Genomic DNA, 25,144 nt, shown 5'->3' on the forward strand with positions numbered 1-25,144 from the left:
CTCTCCATTAGTGCCAGCTGATAATAAAAACTATTCTTCTGGCAAGGTTGTTTCCCTGTTACAGGCTGAGAGTTTGCTAGTGAACGGTCATTGTCTTGGTACAGGCACTGACTGTAGCAGTGGGTAAATATGTAAAAACTTGTAATTTTGGCATAGTCCTCCAGTAAGAGCGCTATTGATAAAAATGTCATCTTCTCAGGCTTGTGAACATTCATCACGGACAACCTCTGTGTCATTTACTTTTTATTTCCTTTTCTGTCTTTCCCCTTGTCTTCTTTTTCTGATTTGTCATCTTCATATTTTTCTTTTTCTGGTTTTGTTACACTATCATAAGAAGGTGGAGATGTGGTGGATGCAGACATATCCATTTTCTCTGGAGGTGAGTTTTCACTTAGCTTACCAACAGTCATATCTTTTTTGATAAGCAGATCAACGCCATCTTTCCGATACATAAATGAAAGTTTCTTTACTGACTGTCTTAAAAGATAATGTCTATAAGCACGCTGAATGATAGTAGCAGACACTTCCTCCTGTTTTCGTTTTAACGTGGTTGTAATTGGTTCATAGGAGACTTTAGAAGGATTGGCTGCCATAAACCGATCTTCCATCTGTATTCTGAGGGCATCCATCTCATCACTTTCCCCCAAAACGCGCTTTGTGAAAGCAAACAAGATGTCAAGGCAGTGAATTCTGTCCCCGCTTACCATGGGCAGATCCATTGCAATAAGCTGGACTTTGTTTGGTTTGGGTAGATGAAGAGGAGGATCCAGAGAAGCTGCAAAATCAGACAATTTGCTATATTCTATGAATTGTGTTGCATCTGGATCATATTTTTCCCAAACCTCATAGAACATCTCAAAATCATCCTCACTCAAGGGCTCCGCACTTTCCTCAGTGGCAACACCGAAATTCTCCAAAATCACAGCAATGTACATGTTCACCACTACCAGAAATGATATGATAATGTAGCTGACAAAGAAGAAAATCCCAACGGAAGGGTTGCCGCAGTCGCCTTTCACGGAGCTCCCTGGATGAGCTTTGTTAGGGTCACAGTCTGGCTCCCCACTGTTAAGAATTGGGGCTAGCAAACCATCCCAGCCAGCAGATGTGGTAATTTGAAATAGGCAGATCATGCTGTTGCCAAATGTTTCAAAGTTGAACATGTCATCGATCCCAGCTTCCCTCTTAACATAGGCAAAGTTGGACATGCCAAATATCGCATAGATAAACATGACCAGGAACAGCAGTAGACCAATGTTGAACAAAGCAGGAAGAGACATCATCAAAGCAAAAAGCAGAGTGCGGATTCCCTTAGCGCCTTTAATGAGACGCAGGATTCGACCGATTCTGGCAAGTCGTACAACTCTGAACAAAGTGGGGGACACAAAGTACTTTTCAATCACCTTAGCTAGAAACATACCTGTGAAACATAAAAATAAAATTAAAAGGGTAACAGTTTATCACAGATTACATTTTCCACAACAAAGTATGAATAAAGAACAACTCTACCTTAGAATTAGTGGAAATTATAATTGGAGATAAATTTTATCTGCTATGGGTAATTTTAGCTTTTTTCCCAGCACTCTTAGAAAAAAAAAAAGGAGTATTAAAATTGATATAGAATTATTCAGAAAGTTACTACTCTAAAGTATGCTTTTCATTTCCTAATTGATCAGGAGAAATTAAAATTAAGTATTTCCTCTAATCTGCAAAACTTGACAGACATAAAGCATTTAATACGTCTTACTACATTTCATTTTGAATATAAGAATTTCTTACCTACTACTGAAAGAATAACCACCACAAAATCAAAAATATTCCAGCCAATGGTGAAGTAATAATAACGGAGCGAGAACAGTTTGAAGACACATTCTCCAGCGAAAAGGACAACAAAGACCAGGTTAATCCAGTATAAAATATTTTGCATCAGTTCACCCTGGTCATCTGTTTCTATCATCATGGTGACCATGTTAAGACAGATGAGAACCATAATGGTGATGTCAAATGCTTGCTTTGTTACAATATCAAACACCAGACCTTGCAATTTGTTCTGAGGGGAGAAAAAGGAAAAGGTGATAGTATCTTGTACATAACGAACATCCTCTTCCTCCCTCCCATTTCCTTCTTCCTCCCCCAAAACATATAACCAAGCAAAAGGCTGAAAAACCTAAGAAAAGCACTGTCCAGTAACTTCTTTATTTGCCAGCTCTAAGTTTTCCTCTCAAAACCCAACACGCTTCTATTTCTTCAGATTCTTTGATTCTCTGCTTCCTTAGGCATAACAAATATGAGAGATTTTTCCTGCAGAACAGAAATATGTACATGTTTCAATTCAGAATGAAGGGCTAACCTGAATTAGGCCTAAACCATTTTAGAGTTAAGGGAGAAATTTTTTGATAGTTAATGTACTGCTGCAGTTTCTTCCCAAATGTAGATGATACAAGAATAGCACACATTCTTACCGCTGGTCTAGGTATAGGTTTTTGTGGTTTCTTGGATCCCAGCTTCTTCATTGCATTGTAGTATTTCTTTTGTTCTTCTGTCATGAAAATGTCTTGACCTCCAAGGTAAAATAATAAAAATAGAACTGATTACAGCCAAGTCTTTAAATCCACTAATTCACACCACTGCAGAACACGTTTTTTGTGAACCATGTATTCATTCTTATACATTGTTACCAAAACCAAAATATCGTAATTATATCAAAGATTGTTAAAATATCTAACAAGTCTTGATGTAAAAATAAAACAAATTAAGGAATGGAGAAAAACCCCAGAACTTTTGTTATTAAAAAAAAAAACCATACCTGATTAATTCAATTAAATATGTACAAAAAACCTTGTAAAAATATACATTCCATACTTATAAACCTAACATCATAAACTCCACAGTGTAAATCAATCAACCAGAAATATAAAAACTTCAAAGGTAGAAAGATTCACTGAGAGCTGATATGCCTTCAGGGAAACCATATGAGGAAAAAGAAATTACTGATGTTACTTTTCAGAATGCACGTTTTATCATGTGAGTACAGGTATCTCAGTTCAGACTTTTTTTGCCACAATAATACTTCCACAGTGTATATGAGGCTTGATCATCCCCCTACATTGTACAGAGAACATCAGAAGCATGGGCTTACTCTGGGGTTTCTTGCCTGAATAAGAGGACAGCAGTGTGAGTAAAAGGGTATCTAGACGGGTATGTGTAATACACATATGGAAACACTTGTCAGAAATACAATTTATGTTGACAAGTAACTTCTTTTTTTCTTTCATGCATTTGTTTGTAAGTACATTCCAGGTATGCATGATGCCAAAGCAGTGGCATTTGGAAACAAATTTCAGTCACGGGTGATTCTGTGACTTTGTCACACCTACTTTGTCAAATGCAGTGTCAATCTTACTGAGAAAGTAACAATGAATCTGGACGAAGATGTGTTTGAGTCTTTCAGCTGTGGCTACATATAGACATGAAGATTTAGAAGTCAAAAGAGATCTTGTTTAGCATGCTCTCCTCATAAGCCAAATATACAAGTAAAATTCAGTTCTTAGAGAGTAAGGGTCTTAGATGCAAAACCAAGAATTAATTTGCTGATTATGGTGGAAATGTGATGTGACGCTGTCAGGAGATTTTACCCAGTGGGAAATTAAAAAAAAAAAAAAAAAAAAAGCTATAAAGGAAGTGGCCTTGAACTGGGGATTTCTTCTGCTGCCTCATTGATGTAATGGCTGTTAAGAGTGAACAAGTCATCATTGTCTCAGTGTGCTGTCCATAGGGAGCAATAGTGGTCTCAAGATGAGATATACCTTATATGCCTTTGAGGACCGTAATGGTTAGGAATTTGACAGCTAGTGGAACATTTTTTTCCCCATGAGAACTAAAGTAATAAAAGTAGGATGCACACAGGGACCAAAGAAATGCACACAGTTTAACTACACAGGGACAGTATATTGCAACATGAGGTCTTTCCCATTCATATCCCAACAACATTGCCAAAAACAGAGAGATCTCAGTGATGTGAAGGCAGAACAAAGACAAGAAAAACACTGCTGGGTAGCCATGCACTGTGTGATCTGCACATTTCTATGAGCACGGGTGCATCTATAAATTCAAAAGACACGTGACTAATGTTTGCTAATTTGCTACATGAAACTGAAGAATAGCATGTAGATAGAATTTTCCCCAGCCTAACTGTTGTCCTTTGTGATATCTGCAGTATTTGACTTTCTTGGTGACAGATACAACAGCTACAAGTGTACAGGGGGTGTATACCACACTGCCAGAAAAAGCCCTTTAGCCGGAACTATTCTCTGCCTTCTGAGTCATAAGGACTACAGTAGACAGTGTCTGCCAAGTGAACTTAATAGAATTTATAATCATCCCATGACTGAGTAAGGTCACCTTGTTACATACAGACAGTCAAAAATGCCAATAGCATGTATATAACCTTAGTCTTCCTCTCCAAGGATAAGAAACTGAACCACCTTCCTCTTAAGTACTGGAAGCCCCTGATGTTTATTCCAAGGGAGGTGCAAACATCTTGGAGGATGAAGATGTCATGAGGTTTGGAACCACAAACTCATCCTTTCTATTATGTGGGTCTGCAGATAACAGACTCAAAGGATCTGAAGAAGCAACATATGAAGTCGCATACTCCAATCTCAAGTGGAAAGATTTACTGGAAGTTTCCACTGCAGTAAGTCTAGCAATATCATTTTTCAGTACAATGAATCAAACTTGGCAAACCATTTAGAATCACAAATGAAGAAAGCTATTACTTAGCTCACTTAAAAAAAAAAAAAAAAAAAAAAAATCAATATTCCGGTATGATTCTGCTCCAAATGTGTACAGAAAAATAAGACTATTGTAGACCTTAGACAGCATTTATAGTTTAAATGGCAAGTAGAATTTAATTTGCCATCATAGTCTGCATTTTTAAATGCTCCTGGAGTTCTTGACACAATCGTGTTCATTTGAAGAATAAAAATAATTTCAGTTGAAAAGAAAAACTACACATTTTCAAACGTCAACAATTTTCTTTCTCTTCACTACTAACTCATGACACAGTTTCCCAACCCTCTCTAATCTTACAATACAAGCAGTAGTTCCAGCATTCAGCTTGTCTGTATTAGTCTCTTTGTAATTGAGAAGGCCTTCACAGTACTGCTATACATTATCTGTTTATCAATTTTGATATTTGTAGTTCTGCATATTCTCTTCTTCCCTGTCATCTATTTGCTTGAATTAAGTCATCGGCATTTTCACATAGCTTTGTCACAGCACTGTAAGGGTAAGTGAAAAACAATACATAACTTTCAGATGTACAACATATCATTGGGCTGTACAGGGATGTGGAGAACACTCAGACACTTAGCATAAGTTTAAATTACTTCAAATGCCTTAAAAAGCAGAGTATTATTTCATTATTTTGAATAGAACAAAAGGAAATCTTAATAGCGGATTTCTTTTTTTTTGTCTTTCTATTACTATGAGAAATTTCACGCACTCATATTTATCCTTGCATACATTTGCTGAATGCTCAGTAACAATGAAGTGTTGTGAAAATGAAACATGTGATACTTATCTTTTTTTTTTGTTGGTTGAAGTTATCTATGATGACACCAATGAATAAGTTTAAGGTGAAAAACGATCCAAAGATGATAAAGGCAACAAAGTAAATATACATGTACAGGTTGTCCTCATACTTGGGCTGTTGCCCTTCCTACGAAACATAGAAAAACAGCAACACATCACAAATAACAGTTAAGACAAATTACAGAATACCAAGCAGAAACAAGTTGCATGCAGCTGGACAGCAACTCCTTGACAAGGGGGGAAAAACAGCTGTTTTGGAGCATACACTACACTCGCCTTATCTTTGAACTTGAAAATCTATTTAATACAGGTCTCCGTAATTGCACACACAGACCTGCCATTGCTCCCCTTTCTGTCTACCAGTTCCTCTCTGGCATTTGTTTCATGTAATTCCTACTAGATTTGACAGAAGTGTGCAAATCTAAAAAGCAATTAAGTTCCTATGGACTTTATGCAAATCAGGAGCTGAATAGAGGAGAGAAGCAAACAAATACCAGCATTAACAGAAAAACAGGCAAAATTCAGCAATTTTATTTTTTGAGATCGCCAGAGTCTGCAGCTCTGGATTAGCTATTGCAGGGGATGTCACTTGATTATTTGGGTTATTTTTGGAGACACATGAAAAACTTGTTTCCTAATCTTTACGATCTCAGTGACACAAATTAATAGGAGACCAAATTTCATTAGTTTTGTTATTTACAGATGGCTTATTAAATTAGTAATACTTTATGTAGATGTACTGCTATAATTTTTTTTACCTATCAAAAGTATATACATTTAACTACTTTATAGTGCATAGATTTATATAGAAAATTTATCAAGGTTTTACATTTTTATTCTTTATATTTTACTTTATTTCAACTGCCATTCAAGAAGCATTACATCAATCTTATATTTGTTTTCACTCAGTAAATTTTATATTGCACTCACGCTTCTAGAATCAACCGCAGCATACATGATCTCCATCCATCCTTTAAACGTTGCCTAAAAACAAAGTTTGTTAATATTTTCTATCAAAGCTCCAATTTTGTAAACATTCTAAATAAGACACTGTCTTCTGCAATGTATTTTCACCCACAAACAAGAAGAGGGATATTAAAAGTCTGGTAAGACACAAGTGAAGTATTCACAGGAAGTAATTTACTGTGCAATACTTCTCCCCAATACTTAAACACTGAATAAATTCTAATCTTCATGCAAATTAATATAAACTCTACGTGTGATGAGTTGCAATCAATAGCTGAGCATAACAGAAAGACTGCAATTTATAATAAGGCTCCCAGTTCTAACTTTCTGACTACCAAAAAGCTGGAGGACTCCAAAAATCAGCCAGCAAGGGTTGGCATTTTTCAGACAGAATATACAGAGTCCTAGAAGAAACTCCAGAAAATAAGTAGTCCCAAAAAATCTTAAGAAAATAATAGAATCACAGAATGGTTTGGCTTGGAAGGGACCTTTAGAGATTAGCTAGTCCAACCCCTCTACCATGGGCAGGGACATCTTCCACTACATCACACACTTCCAATGATGGGGCATCCACTACTTCTTTGGGCAACCTGTTCCAGTGTCTCACCACCTTATCGTTAAAAAAAAAAATTCTACCTTATATGCAATCTAAATCTACACCCTCAGTTTAAAACTGTTGCCCCTTGTCCTGTCACTACAGGCCTTGGGAAAAACTTTCTTTCTTATAAGCCCCCTTTATATATTGAAAGGCCACAATAAGGTCCCCCTGTAGCCTTTGCTTCTCCAGGCTGAACAACCCCAACTCTCTCAGCCTTTCTTCATAGGAGAGGTGTTCCAGCCCTCTGATCTTTTTCGTGGCCCTCCTCTGGACCTGCTTTAAGAGGTCCATGTCTTTCTTGTACTGGTGGGGTCTCATGAGAGTGGAGTGGATGGGGAGAATCGCCTCCCTCAATCTGTCGGCCATGCTTCTTGTTATGCAGCCCAGGATATGATTGGCCTTCTGGGCTGCAAGCACACATTGCCAGCTCATGTCCAATTTTTTGTCCACCAGTACCCACAAGTCCTTCTTTGCAGGGATGCTCTCGATCCATTCATCCTTGAGGCTGTACTGATACCAGGGATTGCCCTGACCCAGGTGCAGGACCTTGCACGTGGCCTTGCTGAACTTCATGAGGTTCACATGGGCCCTTCTCCTCAAGTCTGCCAAGGTCCCTCAGGATGGCATCCCATCCCTCTAAGCGTGTCAACTGCACCACTCAGCTTGGTGTCATCTGCAAACTGCTGAGGGTGCACTCAATCCCACTATGTCATCGATGAAGCTATTAAATAGTATTGGTCCCAGTGCAGACCCTTGAGAGACACCACTTGTTACTGGTTTCCACTTGGACATTAAGCCACTGACTGTAAGTCTTTGGACATTAAGCCATCCAGCCACTTCCTTATCCATCTAGTGGGCCTTCCATCAAACCTACTCCTGTGAGCTATGATATTAAGTAAAAACAAGGTATGAATGGTATGTTTATTAGAAACATAACATAGCTGAACCATTCTATGCAAGGTATGTTACAAAAGCTAAAAGCACTGCTGTTCTCTACACTGGTAATTTATGCAATTGCCTACTGCTATTTAGCGATAGTTACTGTTACTCCCTGGAGCAATCAGATGGTAGCCTGCTAGCACAATACTAACTACTAAATACTACCAGCTGGAGATTTTTAAAGACAGAATAATTACCAAGTGCTTATGAGCACAAATATTTTCCCAGAAGCAGTTTGTCAAGCGAACCCGATTAGGAATACATGTTTCTGTCCTATTGGCTCCAATTTACAGATGCTACCTCTAAAAAAGGCTTGTGCTTAGAAATCCAGCACTAATTCTGCAAATTCTAATTCTCATCTACAGTTTAGAAACAAGCGAAAAACTATCTCCAAAAAACCCACTTGACAATAATAGACAATAGCTGGAATGGGACTAGTAGGAATAATAAAAAGGAAAAGAAGAGAAAGGAAAAAGTGAATTTAAAAACTTTTTCTAAATCAATAGTTGGCTCTCTTCTTGTTTGAAGATCAGATGAGCTACCATGGTAAAAATTTAAGTCAACACGCTTTAACAGATCAAGTAAATAAAAGAAAATTAATCCTAGCTGCAATTTTTTTTTTTTTTTACTAGATACTGTATTCCTGTAGAACTTGAAAAAGTACTAGTGGTGGGTGCAAAGGAACTTTATATCCATCTGGTAGGTATTAAATATTCCTTCTCTTCCAAAATGGCCATAGAATGTATCAGATTTTTACCATAAGCAATATTTCTTATCTTCATAGAACACAATTATAAAATCAAATCCCATATCCATTCATATATTGTAAAATAACACTGAAAACTACGGAATTAAATGTTACTGCTACAAAACTTAAAGCTGGAAAATTAATTTATCAAAATTTATACACTTACTACTTGAAGCAGAGAAAGATAACCAGCTGCAACATTATCAAAGTTTACTTTCACATTTTTCCACCGAACATCCTTAGTAGTGATTGTAAGATTGTTACACACAGTTTCATCACTGACTTTCTCTGGTGGGAATCGCTCACCAGTTGTGATGTTAACACAGTGATAGAACTTGCCAGCAAACAAATTTACTCCCATGATGCTGAAAATTAGCCAGAATGTAAGACAAACCAGAAGTACATTCACAATGGATGGGATTGCTCCAGTAAGAGCATTCACAACCACCTAGTAAATAAACACAGAAAAAAAACTTTTTAAAAATAGTATGTAGAGCAGTAAAAAGATTACCTTTTTTCAAATATAGCAAAAGATTTAATGTAAAACATAAGAATACATTGAAGTAATTGGCCAACAGAAAACGAATAACATGTAATACAATCAAACATGCTACTGTTGGCCCTTAAAACAGACATGCAGTTCAGTGTTTCTCCATGATTTTATAATTAGGCATATTTTTATGGATTTGTTTTACAGACTGTTTCTTTTTTTCTTACCCTCATGCCTTCAAAGCGTGACAAAGCTCTTAGAGGTCTCAAAGCTCTTAATGTTCGGAGGGATTTAATTGCACCAAGTTCTGAGAAACCAAGGGCATAAGCTACTAAGCTAACCAAGGAGACCTAGAGGAAACAAAAAAAAACAAAATTTTTTTTTTTTTTTAATAGCCTCAAAATACAAATCTTAGAGGAAGAAAACTTCGATCTGGATATCAGAAAAAAGTTCATAAGGACCCTAAGCTTCTAGTAAGAACAAATAATAAAGAACAAAAAATTAAAAAAATTAATAGAACGTTGCGTGTAAATTTCAGAACAGTTTAAACAAAAAGAGACCTTAATCTCTGGTATTTTCATCACAGACAGAGTGCTAGTCAGAAGAATGCACATCATATCTGTGCAAAATGAAGAGCAATTTGGATAAAAAAAATTTGAATAAAAGCTCATCTTCCCAATAAAGTCAGCCAAAGCCTGAAATGTACCGAAAACCTAATCCCATTCTACATGACATGTTCCAATACTGAACAGTGCTCTACTACAGATGCATTATTATAGTCATGATAAAATGTGAGCCAGTAGCATTGGATTCTGCTAATTTGCACTTTTAATTCACATAATAACAGATATATGAATAACTACTAATTCATATTGCCTGCAGATGATGACAGACTTGCAAGTGGTATATACTCAGTCAGACAGGACTCTGACACACATGACTCCTAACCGTACGACAGGCACAAAGGAATGCCAATGTCAATACAATTACCTAAAAGCAATGCACTCAAATGCACAGAACAGCAGACAGCACTTTCCTGGGAAGTGGAGTTATGACAGAGTTGTTAATTCAATTGTGAGTTATGGCTTGTTGTCTCTTCAGACTACTGCAATCTGGGTATTTAAAAATCATAATAGCAAGTACCAGAAGAAAATCTATGTTTACTTCCATTTGGCAAAGACCACTGTTTCTGGTGTTTGAAGTTCAAAACTGAAGCTAAAAATTCTAAGTCCAAGACTAATCAGGAAGCTGGCAGATATGTTTTAGAGTCATCTGCCTTAGAGTATCGAAATGGGTTAAACAATGGCACATTATAAAATACATAGACAATGATGAGAAACTGGCTAATTTTTTGTGTCTTTTAAACGTAGCATGCAATGTTTTAATAAAATCAGGGATGATTTTAAAAAAATCAAGATGCAATGTTTTTTGTAAATCACAAACTACATAAAACCAAATTAACTCAGGGAACTCAACATCTGTGCAATATACGAAAAACAAGTCAGTGATCACTACAATGCCTTATCATGGCAGGTATCATGATACCTGTATCATGATACAGGTATCACTACATACCTGTATTTATGAAATAACCCATCTAAAACTTGAGATAATTCAGCTGCTGAAGTAACTATAATTAGGCCACATAGTTCAAGAGAAGAAAATGTCATTAAAAAGAAGAAAAAAGAAAACTAGGAGAAGATCCAGAAAAAGAACACATTCACTGAGCGGAATGACCTTCGTTTATGCCACCAATCCTCATTTCCTATACAAACTCAACTATAATACTCAGTTTCAGAAGACTGTTCCTTCTTTAAATTCAAATGCTAGACAAGCATTTAGCATAGAAAGCAGTAATCTATATGAATCCATCAAGACCTTAAGATCATTACGCCTTACTTTTATAATTCTAGAGAAGATACAGAGAAAATCTGTTTCAAGTATTCCTGTCAGATAACCATATTGTCTTAGATAATGCAGGTATTATATTTGCATATTTGCATTGCAAGAAATCCTCTTCCTGCAAGATTAGCACATCTCTACTTAATGATGCTGTAATTTTATCTTTCTTTGCAAACTAAAATACAATTTAACATACTGCTTTTTTCTGCTTTCTTTTTTGGAGGGGAGAAAGGAGAGGGAGGATAGTTCATCTCACCGCATGGTGCTGATGGCAATTAAAGCTTAATTTTTTTGGTACCATTTGTGGATGTGTGTGCATGTGCATGCAAGCACTTTTTCTTCTTTTTTTTTTTTTTAAAATAATTTCCTCCTCTTCCTTATGTATGATCATGGTTTAGATAACTCCTGATACCAGCTCTGAACCTTCTTCCACATATAGAAGTGCTAACTGTAACATTTCTGTGATGTAAAATTAGAAAATAATATTATATACTTTCACCAATACAGTAAATTCAAAAGGTGTATTGTAACAAAAAGAAGGGGAAATGTAAAAAACACACTGTAATGATAGATGTGAGACAGAATCCATCCTCAGCTTCATTTCAACTTTCTGTTCTTCTAACTACCAAATACAGCATTTGCAGAAAAGCACATTGTTAATATAAAGTGGAAACATCTTACTTTGGATTTGTTAAACTGCTTGTGTTTTGGACAATTAATGTGCCTTGAGATTTATTTTAACATTATTATTCTTGTGGAAGAGAGGGTCTAATACACAAGAATTTTTGAAACCTTCGGTACAGCTGGATTAACAGCTCAAAAACCGAGTCTTCCACTCCAGATGGCTGTCACCTGTTGCATTTACACATGAGGAAGCCTTACGCAGATTTCTTTCCTCTTAGGGTAGTTCAAGCAAGCTGTTAAACACTACATGATCCCATGTTTGTTCTTTTTCATTATACCCTTTGAACTTGCATATGGAAGGCTGAGTAAAACCAGCATTTGTATTTGTTTTGGGGCTAATTATCCTTTTCTGGAAACACTGTGAACATCACAATGGGTAGGAATTTCGGTTTGTATGCTATAAGTTCTTTCCCAAACAGGGACAGCTGGAGAGTTTAGACCAGTAGGTAGAGAACAGTTTGCCTAAAAAGATCCTGTAAAATGTTGCCTTGCTGTGAAACACTTAATTAGACTAGTACTGGTATGGCAAATTTGTTCAATGTTTAGCTGGTTAAATGCATAGGACAGGAAGATAAAGCAAAGATAGATTCAAACTATCAGCAGCACACTACCTGTTACCTAAACCAATGGGTAAAGTGCCGGCAGTAAGAGAAAGAGTTAAAGTTGCTTGCTACTAGCTGAAAACAGTAACAAGTAAATCTGACAATAAAGTCAGAAAAAGCTAAGCAGACCATCAGGAATGGAGAGGACATAAAAGGAGAAAGCTAAAAATTGCATTTCCCAGAGAAAACATATGTTATATCTAATTTCACTAAAGTTAGTCCATTTGCTCAGAACAGGTATTCTGCACCCCCGTCCCATAACTGATGCTAGAAAGAGAACACAGTTAAATGAGGAAGACAGATGACAAACACTACTTGTGCCTTTCCCTCCAAAAAAGTATTTAAAAAAGAGCATTAGGTAGGTTTCAATTCTATTGTTAGGGAACAAAATTTCTGTCCCAGATTCCAGATTCCATCTGATTAATAGAACCCTGTCCATTGTTGGATTTCCACTCAAATGTCTATGCAAAGAGAACTCCTTTATAAGAACGTATCACACAATGTCACTAATTTCATTAAATTCTTTGGAGTACAATTTCAACACTACTTTTTATTGTAATTGTTGAAAAACATTAATTCTGTCACTTAAAACCTGGCTTTTTTTCTTTTATAAGAATTCAGAGAGGCAACAAGAGGCATTCTCTATGATCGGAGACAGAGTCAAACAAAAGCAAAATAATTTCAGCTTCCAAAAACGAATCTTTAGAAAGTCATGTGTCAATGAAAAGTGGAAGAGTTGCACTGAAATCAGCCTTGCCGCCTAGGAGACAGTGAGTGCCATAACAATCAAAATGAGGATTGCAAATGAGTAATTCCCACCTTTCATATTGATCCATTCGGCCATCACTTTTCGTTTTCCTCAATCCTTCTCTTTACTCCAATTGCTGCCTCCTTGCCCCCATCCCTCCTCTTTTGCTGTCTTCTTGACTTCCTGATACCATTCTCCCCTGCAGTTCTTTGCCAGTGACTCATTAAGCCCAGGATCAACTGTTCTACCCCAACCCCATGTGCTCACTTAAATTTCCCTTTCCTTTCTGTGTCTGCTTCCTCCTTGTTCTCTGTCACCAAATCCAGAAGACTGAAGTCCAATCAGCTGATAGTCCTCACTCACTGGTTGGGACCCAGCACAGTAAAACACAGACAGAACACATGGAGTCAATGATAGCATAAATATAAAGGCAGATTTAGTTACTCACTGAACAATTACAATGGAATCTGATTCACCAGTACGTCATTTTCTGTTCTTTTAAACCCGATTTATATTCTTCACTGTATATATATGTATCAGATTGGAGTTACATAGAAGGACCTGCCTAAACAACAGAAATAGGCTATTTAGAAAGTATAGTACCCACATCAACAATCAGGAAGTCCAGCCAGCACCAAGCATTAGTGAAGTAAGTTTGAAAACCATAGGCCACCCATTTTAGCACCATTTCCAGAATAAAGACGTAAGTGAAGATTTTATCAGCATAGTCCAGTATGATTTTTATAGTCTTGCGCTGTTCAATATATATATCTTCAAAAGCCTGTGAAGAATGGGTTGCATATAAGTCAGATATTCATAGGTCTTTGCAAACTACAAATTAAGTCAACAGAATTGAATTAAAAATGGCAAAGTAAAATCACATTCAACTTCAGATATTTTACCTTGAAAAACCAGCATAAGCAGAGATTACAATTGCATTCTTTCTGAATTTTACATTTTATCATTGCCTGATAATGGAATTACAATATAATGACTGAAGTTGCCATAAAGATTTTTAGAAATTTCAATAACAGTCAACTCAGAATTACAATCTGTCACCCTGAAAAGCCCAGTCAGGCTTAGTCAGAAGGCAGTCTCCCGATTATAATAAATTCAACTAACAAAAGAGAATAATGAGCTACAGTGACTAAATATTATGTTGCTGCTGACCTTTGCTGAATTCCAATATTGGGTGCTGGTGGCAAGGTTTTTATAGTGGGAGGCTGCAGGGGTGGCCACTGTGAGAAGAGGCATGGGGCTGTCCTGTGCTGGCTCCACAACGGACCCACCACAGGAAGCAGCTGAGCCCATCAGTGAAGCTGGTAGTGCCTCCGGGAAAACATACTTAAGAAAGGGCAAAACACCACATGGCGGTATGAGGACTGAAGAAAAAAGTGAGAGAAACTACCCTGCAAACACCAAAGTCAGAGAAGAAGGCAGGGACATGGTGCTTCAGGTGCCAGAGCAGAGATAATGACCATATACACCAAATCCTATGTGAATCAACAACCAAAAAGAACCAATACTTAGTAGCTGTGTGAAGGACTAAATGTCACCAAGAACAGTATAAAGGAATTCAAGGATTCCTATGTAACAGTCTAGAAACACTGAAACTAAAACTAAAGCAAAAAATTAACTGAGAATGTGATGAATTCAGTATCTGTACTGCTTTTGGGGACAATTTTAATTTAAAGTAGAATAATTGTTGCAGTTATTGCATACAATTAATTTTATATTAATCTTTATAATTTCTTAAACAAGATTTTTAGTGTAATCCTTCTCATAAGCACTCTCACATACACATATCACCTTGTATTCATCAAAAATTCATCTGCAGAATGTTATTTGACTGCAGATTTTTAATGACTTATTTTATATGCACTACCCAAAATATTCTGGGAATTTAGTTCCAAGCTCTCTTTCAAGCCAACTTTATCTTTTTTTCTTAATGAACACAGATGTGTTATAATACTATCTTTGATCAAACATTTTTTATAGGTACTGTTTCTATGGGTGTAAGCTCTACTTACCAGAGCACCACTGCTGAGAAGAATCATGAAGACAATGAATGTTTCAAACCAGTTGTGTTCTACTATCTTGTAGCAGGTTTTTCGAAGGTTCCACCAGATTCTTCCTTTTGTGCTTTCCATACTGCCTTTACAGCATTTAAACTTCCGTATACAGCCTAATAATGCAAATAATGACAAATTGTTATATGGTAGAATTTTCATTATCCTGAAAAAGCAAAATCACTCTTAACTAGCTCCTGTTTCATGAGATAGTCAGCACTTCAAATTACTGCATGCTACTTAAAGCATCCTTACCTTCTCGGTTCGATACTTTGGATGTAGGAAAACTTGCATGTACACAATTTTTCTACTACCGTGACGCTACATTAAGCTTAGAATCAAAAAAAGTCATCTAATTGAGCTGATTTTCATTTATAAACACATTTTTAAAAATTATTTTTCATTTATATACAGATAATCAAAGAACACATGAGAATTGTCAGAGAGTAGAAACAAAGAGTATAAACACATGGCAACTTTCACATGGACTAGTTCAAGAGTACAGCAGCTTCTTTTAAAAGTACTTTTGTTTCTCAGCTAAGGTTCAAATAAATCACACAGAAGTAAACACCCTTTATTTTATTATATCGAGGAATGACCTCTGCTTCAAGGGCTGACTAAGGATACCTCTTTTGTGACATAAACAACTGATTTAACTGGAGATTGAGAGAGTTTTTCCACGTGGTACAGATTTGTGGCAACCACCCACAGAATTCTGCCTCACCTTGGAGAGCTCCCTACCTTATCATGGGGCCTCAAGGCACATTTTTCAATGAACCTCAGTATCTGCCTGGCTAATAGTAGTCCTATTTAAATTATTTCTTTAAAAATGTTTAATCACATAGAAACATGACCAAGTTTAAACAATTTTAATGGGTCCCAAAGGCAGTATCCTAGCTTTCCTGTGAGTGTCATTAAGTTCATATGTTACAAATAAGTTATGCTATATTTCATCAGCTCAGATAAAACAGCTACCACTGTGAAGAGCATGATTTACCCTACCTTCAACTACCCAAAATGCCTACATTATGGAAAAATTAATCTTATGCCCGAGGATTGATAGACATCACATAATATAAGGATAAGGAAGAACTGTAATATAATGTGAAATTATTTGAGAAGCGTACTTTTTTTTTTAATTAAGAGCTTGATATATTCAATATAGCCCCACATTCCAAAACAATTTTGTTTTTTTTTAAAAGATGACTGAAATAATATTTCAAAGGACAAGAGTCCTAGCCTAAGTCATGGGTGTCTTCATAACAGTAAATCAAAAAGCATGGATAGGATAGGAGAGTTAATCCTGGAACACATTTTGTTTTGAATGATTTTAATCATGACTTAAAAGGAAAGTAAAATCTGTAATATCACAAAAATGGGAAATTTCTATGCAGTGAATTTCAGTAGTCCCCTAAAGGATATAGCTATACAGAACTAAAATAAATGTGAACTTCTAAGGACATACAAGTATGCTGTTAAGACTTCTTTACTTGAATAAAAGCATAGGATCTCATTCACCTGTTGCTTCCCACATTATATTTATTCACCCCCTCCCCCCATTAATGGTGTAATGTCAAGATAATAACTCTATTGTTTGAGTCAAACTTTCCAAGATCTGAATCATCCACTGGATTGCTTTCTAGCACTATGAAGGGACCATGGGTAATCACATGATTCTGATTTAAATTTCTCAGTGGAGTGAACCTGGTGTAGGGTTTGGTCTTGCAGATTTCACTACTGAGAACATCATTTAAATCAAGAGGATTACCAATTGCTGAGAATCAGTTTAGAATTGTGTCTAGTGTTTATTCAAAAACATTATAAATTATCACATGCACACATATTTAACTTTGCATCACACAAATGGCTCCATGGACTTCAGCCCAACTATCTACAACAGGCAAAATTAACCATATCACATAAGACTTGACAAACTAGGATCCAGGACTGCTGTAGCAAATAGCTTCCTTGAATTGCCAATGCTTGTTGCAAACAACCAAAATGTAATTGCTAACCCCAAATTTTATTTCCATACTTTCTGTAAAACATACCTTCTGTAAAGCATGCCTGTAACTCTGATGCTTTTTCTGGTTCAGTTTCAGCTTTTTCTTCTCCAAAGAGAGCTAAATTAACTGTACTTCCTTCAGATGAGCTGGAAAAATTTAGCTTCTGAAAATAAAATTCCATAACAGTTATACTTTACTAATACTTACATTTTTAGAACTGTAATTAACTTTAAGCATGCAACACTGTGTGCAAGTAATAAGAACAATATTTTTCACCAGAAATACACACAAACATCCACATATAGCAGTCAATGCTGTTGAAATGTGCATAAATCATCCACTTTCTACCTAGAGATTGCAAGGCGTATCATGTAATCTTTCATGGAATTTCAGAATTTCTGGTCTAAATATAGTACAGTGTTATCATTCATCAAAGTTTACTACTACCAAGTAGATTTTCTGATACATATTCTATTTTTTTTGTTTTCTACTATTATTATCTTAGTATAATTTCTCTTGCTACATTTTAAACCAATACCAGTTATACTGTATACTTTAAGATTATGTATGGTGGCAGCTACTTTCATTAGAGCAGTCTCCTCAACCTGAAGATAGTAAATTCTGACAGCAAAAAACTTTAAATTGTGAACTGTCAGGGTAAACTGTCCTAGGGAGACAATGTAGCAGATTTTTAAGGACTGATTTTAATTCAGTGCCCATTATCCATAATATAAAAGTAAAGGAAATGAATTATCAGTTATTTTTCACTGGCGTCTTAAACATCAGTATGATGCAAGCTAACCACTTCTGGCATATATGACAATTTATAATAAAATTTGGTTACCTTTGACCACAGATAATTTAGTTATTTTTTGTTTTAAGATCATTCTTATGATCTAGATTGGAAAATACTAAAGTAAAATCAGGATTACTATGAAACCTTGTTTCAGATGTGAATTACCCTCAACACATTCATAAAACAAATTAAGCCTGCCCTATCTTAACCCATAATTATCATTATCATATGACCACCTTTTATGTTTTTTCATATATACTGGTAAGTTTCAAAAAGGAAAATTACGATAAATACATTTCAACTGGCATTAATTTGCATTCTTTTTTGCCAATGCACATATGTGCTACATTGTGCATTCTGAAACTACCCATTACTCTGGTACACATACCTGTACAGTTAACACCCAGAAAGAAAGGATTTTTTTGGTTTTGTTTGAATAATTAAAATTACATAAGTCACATTAGTACGAAGAACATACTAATAAAAGAATAAGCCTTAATTTTATAATTTTTTTTGTAATCTGCATGGGTATTGCAAAAACCCATAGTCTGGAGTTTTTAGAAGAAGATGCAGTGTCCTGTACACTTAATCTGAGTATGAGTACCAAACTAAGTCGAAGTAGTTTTGGTCACAGCATTCTCTGACATTGTACAATGTTATTATCAAGAAGTATATAACATCAGTAATGAATTCACACAACTAAATGTCTGTAGGGAATGATGTAAGCACACTTTGTAGAACAGCCCTGGTGTTGTAGAATCAACACCATTTTCATTAATTTAGCTAGACGTGCGTGATTAAGAGACATTTAAGATATAAAAGCAGACAAGTTACAGGCACTATCCAATCAAGCGATATTTACACCTCAATTGTGAAATGTGAAAGGACAAAATTATTTTAGGTATTAAACAGTATTTTTTTTGCTGTGTTTGTGAAAGAAGACAGAGACAATTTAATAAGAAAAAGTAACCCAGTGTTCTGCATTAATTTTTATTAAAAATGATTCAGTAATATTGCCTACTTTGCTGCTACTTTAGAAACTGATTATCTGGAATAGAACCCCCAAATTACTCATATTTAATGTAAACACCTCTTTTCATTTTTAGTAGCATTAATTTTAAAATATCAATATTCACAGCAAACATCTTTTCCTATCACTAATTCTACTGAACCTGAGGATAGCACTATATACCTCCATCATTTTATTAATATGCTGCTTTCATCATTCCATGACATAGCATATATATTGCAAAATATTGCAGCAGTGGTGGGTAAATTGAAATAATGAATTGAATTATAAATCAAATTAGTAATTTTAAAAATATATATGTTTTAAGAGCAAGGAAGTTTTGTGTCATATTGCTAATAAAAATCAAAAATAACATGAAGTACCCTGGGTCATTTGAACTGTAAGCTACTTAGTACACCGTTTGAGCAGATGACATGAATTCAACTGAAAGAATACAGATTTTTATGAATTAACAACATTAAAAGATGAACAACCATAAATTGAAAAGAAACTGAAAAGAATCAACATGTTTAGAACATGAAGTTATATATCTCATTTAATACATGGTAGAAGAATCAGAGATTAGAGAATTTCTTTATTTTTAGTTAATAAAGGCAATTTTCTTGACTCTAGAAATCAAATTAGAGGTTCAGTGAACTATTTTGATATAAAGAATAGGTAGCCTGGTTCCCCCTTTCTTCTAAGGACAGTGTAGGATATAACCCTGTGCTTGAAGATTTACAGATTTAAATAAACATTGGTTCTCTTTTTCATGTGGGGGGCTCATATTTTTCACTAAGATGAAGGTATCAAACAACAAAAAAAAACAGACAGTAAAAAGCAATATGCATAGAAGATTTTCCTGTTCTAATGAAAAATTCAGTTAGTTTCTTTGCTATGTAAAAAGTTTGCAGAGATCTAACTAATTTTGTGAATCACTCCAGGAACAGGACTTTTAGGCAAGACAGAAATGTTCATCCTCCACCTTCCAGGGCACTTAGCTGCTGTTCAAAGTTTACCAAACTAAGGTAAGAAGGCCTCATTGTATACACTAAGCACTGGACTGAGTGGGTCAACTCATGTACTCAAAAGTTGATTAGCTGCCTTGACGTTTGCAAATCAGCAGCTAAAACATTTTTGTTAGAGAAAATTCCCTCAATATAATAACTTTTTTCTTTTTCACTGTTGGCAGTGAAAAGCTATTCAGATTTTGAATACATTAATTTTTTCAATACAAATATCTACTGTACTGTTATAAGGTCAAAATTTGGAACTCATGATCTTTCTTTTTTCCTGAAGGAGTCAAGGTATGATGGCACAAATACTTGCAAGAATAATGTTACTACTACAAATTGTCCCACTGAAGCCACTTAGGATTGCTTGAGGTAATTAGTAAAGAGTCAATCTTTAGAGAGCATCATCTTAAAAATAATGAACGAAAGTGTACACAGAATTGCAGATATTGACTTTAAAGAAAATTCTGTAATAAGAGCTAATAATAAGTAAGCCACTGATTATGTACATGGTGCAACCTACTGTGCATTCAATTTATACGTCGTTCACGTTTTAATATTCAAATAGTAAAGGAAAATCTAATATGTTTCCCAACCTTCAAAGCAAAGAACAAACGTACCAGCAATACAGCTGTTAATACAAGGAATAAAAGGGAAACATTGTCTTTTGTAATTTAAAAAAAAACAAACAAAACAAACCCACAGGAAGACTGTGCTGCATATTCTCATCTTCTCATTTACTAAGGAACTCCCTCTCTCTCTCTCTTTATTTTTAATTTAAATAGACTGAGGGTCTTTTTGCTGGAGAATGAGGTAAAGAACTGCAGTAAAATGTGAAAGACAATTGTTGATAACAGTGCTTTTGACAGTATGTTCAGGAACCTCTTAGAAAAGAGGATCCAAAAATATTACTATGTAGAAATGCAACAGAAAACCTTAGCACACCTGTGTTACGCCACTTATATTCCATCAATTGAATATTTTCCTGCTTAATCAGATCTATTTTCAGAAATCTCATTTTTCCATTTAGTCCCAACTATTAATTAAACAACAAAAAGGACACAAAGCACATTTTTTATAATCATCATCTTTACTACATCAGCTTGACTTATCACTGAGTATGGTACTCTTCAGTGTAAGCACAGTTGGTAAAGTCACTTTTATTGTGATCTTTTTATTTATCTTTTTCTGAAAGAATAGAAGTAGGTATGTCTATAAATAAAGCTTGCAAATTATTTACCTTTTAAAGAAACCAAAAGTATTGTCCATAAAAAATACTTAGTTTTTTTCACCAAACTGAAACCAAAACCTACCTCTCCTACTCTACATAACTTAGAAAAAAAAAAGGCATGCATATTTATTTAAAAAAAAGAAAAAAAAAGCATCACATTATTATGCAAGGAAGGTTACAGTAAGACAATGTGACATCCAAATGAAAGAGATTCAAGTATTTTTCAGTCGAAAGATTACAAGCCCCTGGTTTACTATTTTGCATGCTGTTCTACACTTGTCCAGATTCACAACAGCAAAAGCTTGAAGTAGGAGCAGTGTCACATAAACAATATCCATCAAATCAGAATCATCTCCCCATACTTAGAACCAGTAGGATGGGATACTGCCACATTCTACTCTCCCCTACTTAAGTGCCTTTTCTAAAATGGTTTGGAAAAATCCTTAGAAAGGTGTTTTTTCATTCCATCTTTCTGAATAGCTTACAGGCGCACTGGGCACAAAAGTGAGACCTGAAATATTTCCAATATATAATAGAGTGCAAAAGAATATATGAAAGATAATGCAGGATTCCACAACAAAACCATGTGAACAAAATTTGTATTTGGAAAAGGAATACCTCAATGACCCCTAAATGGCAAGGAGCGGAACTGCCCAACTATTCAGAAGAGATCATCAGGAATAAGAAACACATACCTTGGTACAATTAAGGTTTGTTTTACAGTTCTGGAGTTCCTGAGTTTAGAGGTTTGGGAGGGTACTAGTTCCTATTTTGTCTTTTTAACAATTGTCTTAATTTTAGCCTTATCCTGGATTTTCCTAATTTTTATATTTTTTTCTTGCTTGAACATCCTTATTTCTATCGTTTTAAAACACCCAGAATTCTTTAGACACCTACATGGAATCCTACCTAGAATTTTTGCTTGAAATTAAGTTTTATGCCTGTCTTTCTAAAAATAAAGCAACTGGATTAAGTTTGCAAAGAAACAATCATTGATGATTAAGAGAAAAACTGATATAAATGATTACCTAACTTCCAATCTTACAGACATACACAAACTTCTTGAGTCGAATATAATTATTACATCCATATTCAAAAGGACTATGCATATGTATAAAAAAAGATATTGATTGTTCCCAGAAGTGTATCTTTCATCCTATATTTTAGCTTCTCTTATATGAGAAAACTGTAATGTAAATTATAAAAACATTGTGAACAAAACATGAAACAATTGATATCAAAAGATGTAAACATTTTAGCATACAAGTAAATGTGTATATGTAATACTACAAAGGCATTGGTCAAATGAACATGATCAGAAAATGTTCGTAATTACATGACAGCTAAAAAAATGGTTCAACAGATGAACAGAAAAAGTCAAGTGAAGATTACCTTTCCATTCTCATAAAATCATAGCCTGTTAACTTCTCTTAAACTTGAACAGTCTTGATGCTTAATAATTCAGTCAACAATAATAGAAACCTACAAAGCATGCAGGTTATGCCACGGAAGTAGCACAGAAAATACCAAAGATGTAACAAGGAGAGGGGAACACGTTGGGGTTGCCCTCAACTATGCTGTGACATGAGTCATGGGACTCAGCTTACAGAGCGGCTGTGCATGTTTCCACTACATTGCAATGGATGGGGAAAAATATACTGTAGCTGAGTAGCATGCAGGCCAATCAATCTCAGAAGTGATCATATATGTATGACTTGTTTAGGTAACCTGTGTAAACGTGGTGACACGTTGCTCTGCCTGGTTAAAAAGCACCAGATCTGCATTCTTGACTGATCCAGCTTGATTTTACTCCTGTGAGAAGTAAGAATGGTACGCAATGAAGTTAAAACACGGTACCCTTTAGGTTGTTTGAGTTCTGGAAACAGAAGTATGGATTCCTGCTTATTTAAAAATGCGTTTTCTAGATATGTCACACATTTGCAAAACATAGCATTTATAGCTGTTGATCAGAGCTTTAAGCATATCTAAAGACATACTGAATGAGGTAAAATTAGCAGAATATCTGAAGTTCATAGATGTATATGGGACTTCAGCCTGAACTTAAAAAAAGAACACAAACAAAAATAAACAAAACCCCAACCTCTCCCACCGCCCAAAAAAACCCAACCCCAAACCAAAAAGACAGATAGATACATCCACGCTACGTATATTACAGCTTTAAGCATCCTCTAAATGGTAGTAATTAGACCTTTAAAATACCAGAAATATATTTTTCCTTGCATTTCATTTTCAAGTTTATTCCTGGTCTTCACTAGATACTAAATATGTATCTAGGATGCACTTTCAGAAAGAAGCCGCAGGCAAAACAAAACAAAAAAAAAAAATCAATCATACCAGGTCAAACACGAAAACTTCTGGGTAAGCAATTTTTCCCAGCATCATTAGCTTTTTTAACTGCATGACTTAAAAAAAAAAAAAAAAAGAAAGAAAAAATGTTTCAAATAATTTAAGGTGCATTATAGATTGTAACAGATACATAGCAATGTAAAAACGAAAACCCATGCCTAGCCATAAACCTGTAATTTCCTCAAGTACCTTACATCTATCTTTTACTAGTCTTCTAGTATAAATCTAATCTCACATCTCAGCAATGACTTCTCAAAGGCTTATCAAATAACGTAGCTATCTAACAACTCCAATATAAACTGCTCCCATTGAAAGGGAAAATCTGAAAGAAAGAGCTGAAATAATCTGCAAAATGAAAGACAATTTCCTTACTGACTATGAACTAGTGTACATGAAATGGCTTTTTGTTGTTAATTTACATATCTGTGGTTGTCTTTCAACTATGCCACTCCTTAGCCACTTCTCCAAATTTGAGTGGGTTAAAATTAATACTAGATGATAGTATCTTATAAACAGCAATGCTGATGTTTAATCTTGAATATCAGAGGTGAGAAGGCATAGATTTTGTTACCCAATTCTTAAGGCATAGATTTTGTTACCCAATTCTTAAATATAAAATAGTGAAGAACCAGGTGTCTTCAATTGCTGGATAATTTCCAGGTAAGTGTTAGCTTTAACACAGTTATCAAAGCACGAGTAAGTTACCTGGATTCATCAGATATTCCTTCCATAAAACCAAGTTTTATTAAAATACACAAAGAAGGCCAGTATCCTTTATTCAGATTAATAATACGTAAAAGATGTAGCAGCTGTTCAGCAGATGTTATAGCTTCCTTACAAAGCGCAGTTAATACTTTCAAACACATTATGAATATTATTTGCTTTGCTTTTAAAGGGCCTCTTAGTAACCTAAGGTCTTCTCAACTGAGAGGTCAACACAATATATGGAGTAACAGAACCTCCAAAAAGTAGATGGAACAAGTCAAGTGTCAGGAAATGAGCTGCTGAAATAACAAATGAGTGTAATGCTATTGAACTGCACTCTACAATGAAAGAAACACCTGAAGAGTCACCTTATTACACCTTTCAAATTTAATTTAACTACCCTTTGCTAGAACAAACTTGTTTTCTAAAATTTGGAAAGAATATGGGTAAATTCATTGCCAGTTCAAATTAAAACAACCAAAAACCTAAAAAGCCCACAACCAATCAAATTAAAAAAAAAAACAACCCCAGAAGAAAACAAAACAATCCAGACAAAGCAATCCAGGCTGGAGTATGGCTGTCTGCACAAGCAGTGACACTCCATTAATGTCCTTGTGTCTTCAGGTGCCAGGGGAGTTGATACCAGACACAGTCTGCGCTGGAGCTACAGCACAGC

The 25,144-nt window shown here is 35.3% G+C and overlaps 1 protein-coding gene across 5 annotated transcripts in view; it reads right to left on the bottom strand.

Moving 5' to 3' along the window:
- Positions 1-236: 236 nt before the first annotated feature.
- Positions 237-25,144, bottom strand: part of LOC103918151 (sodium channel protein type 2 subunit alpha-like) — a 48,734-nt gene continuing 23,826 nt past the window's right edge. For 4 of the 5 annotated variants that reach the window (XM_009325406.1, XM_009325403.1, XM_009325407.1 and 1 more), the window contains exons 17-26: positions 17,393-17,510; positions 15,303-15,457; positions 13,880-14,053; positions 9,564-9,686; positions 9,013-9,294; positions 6,522-6,579; positions 5,585-5,718; positions 2,463-2,567; positions 1,780-2,050; positions 237-1,420 (exon numbers count right to left, since the gene is read on the bottom strand). In XM_009325406.1, coding sequence (XP_009323681.1) covers positions 237-1,420; positions 1,780-2,050; positions 2,463-2,567; positions 5,585-5,718; positions 6,522-6,579; positions 9,013-9,294; positions 9,564-9,686; positions 13,880-14,053; positions 15,303-15,457; positions 17,393-17,510 — 2,604 coding nt within the window. Of the gene's footprint in view, positions 1,421-1,779; positions 2,051-2,462; positions 2,568-5,584; positions 5,723-6,521; positions 6,580-9,012; positions 9,295-9,563; positions 9,687-13,879; positions 14,054-15,302; positions 15,458-17,392; positions 17,511-25,144 lie in introns of all 5 variants that reach the window. The other variant, XM_009325402.1, reaches the window with a different exon arrangement.

Source organism: Pygoscelis adeliae, unplaced genomic scaffold (assembly GCF_000699105.1).
Source record: "Pygoscelis adeliae isolate BGI_AS28 unplaced genomic scaffold, ASM69910v1 Scaffold106, whole genome shotgun sequence".
In the NCBI taxonomy this organism is placed as follows: Eukaryota; Metazoa; Chordata; class Aves; order Sphenisciformes; family Spheniscidae; genus Pygoscelis; species Pygoscelis adeliae.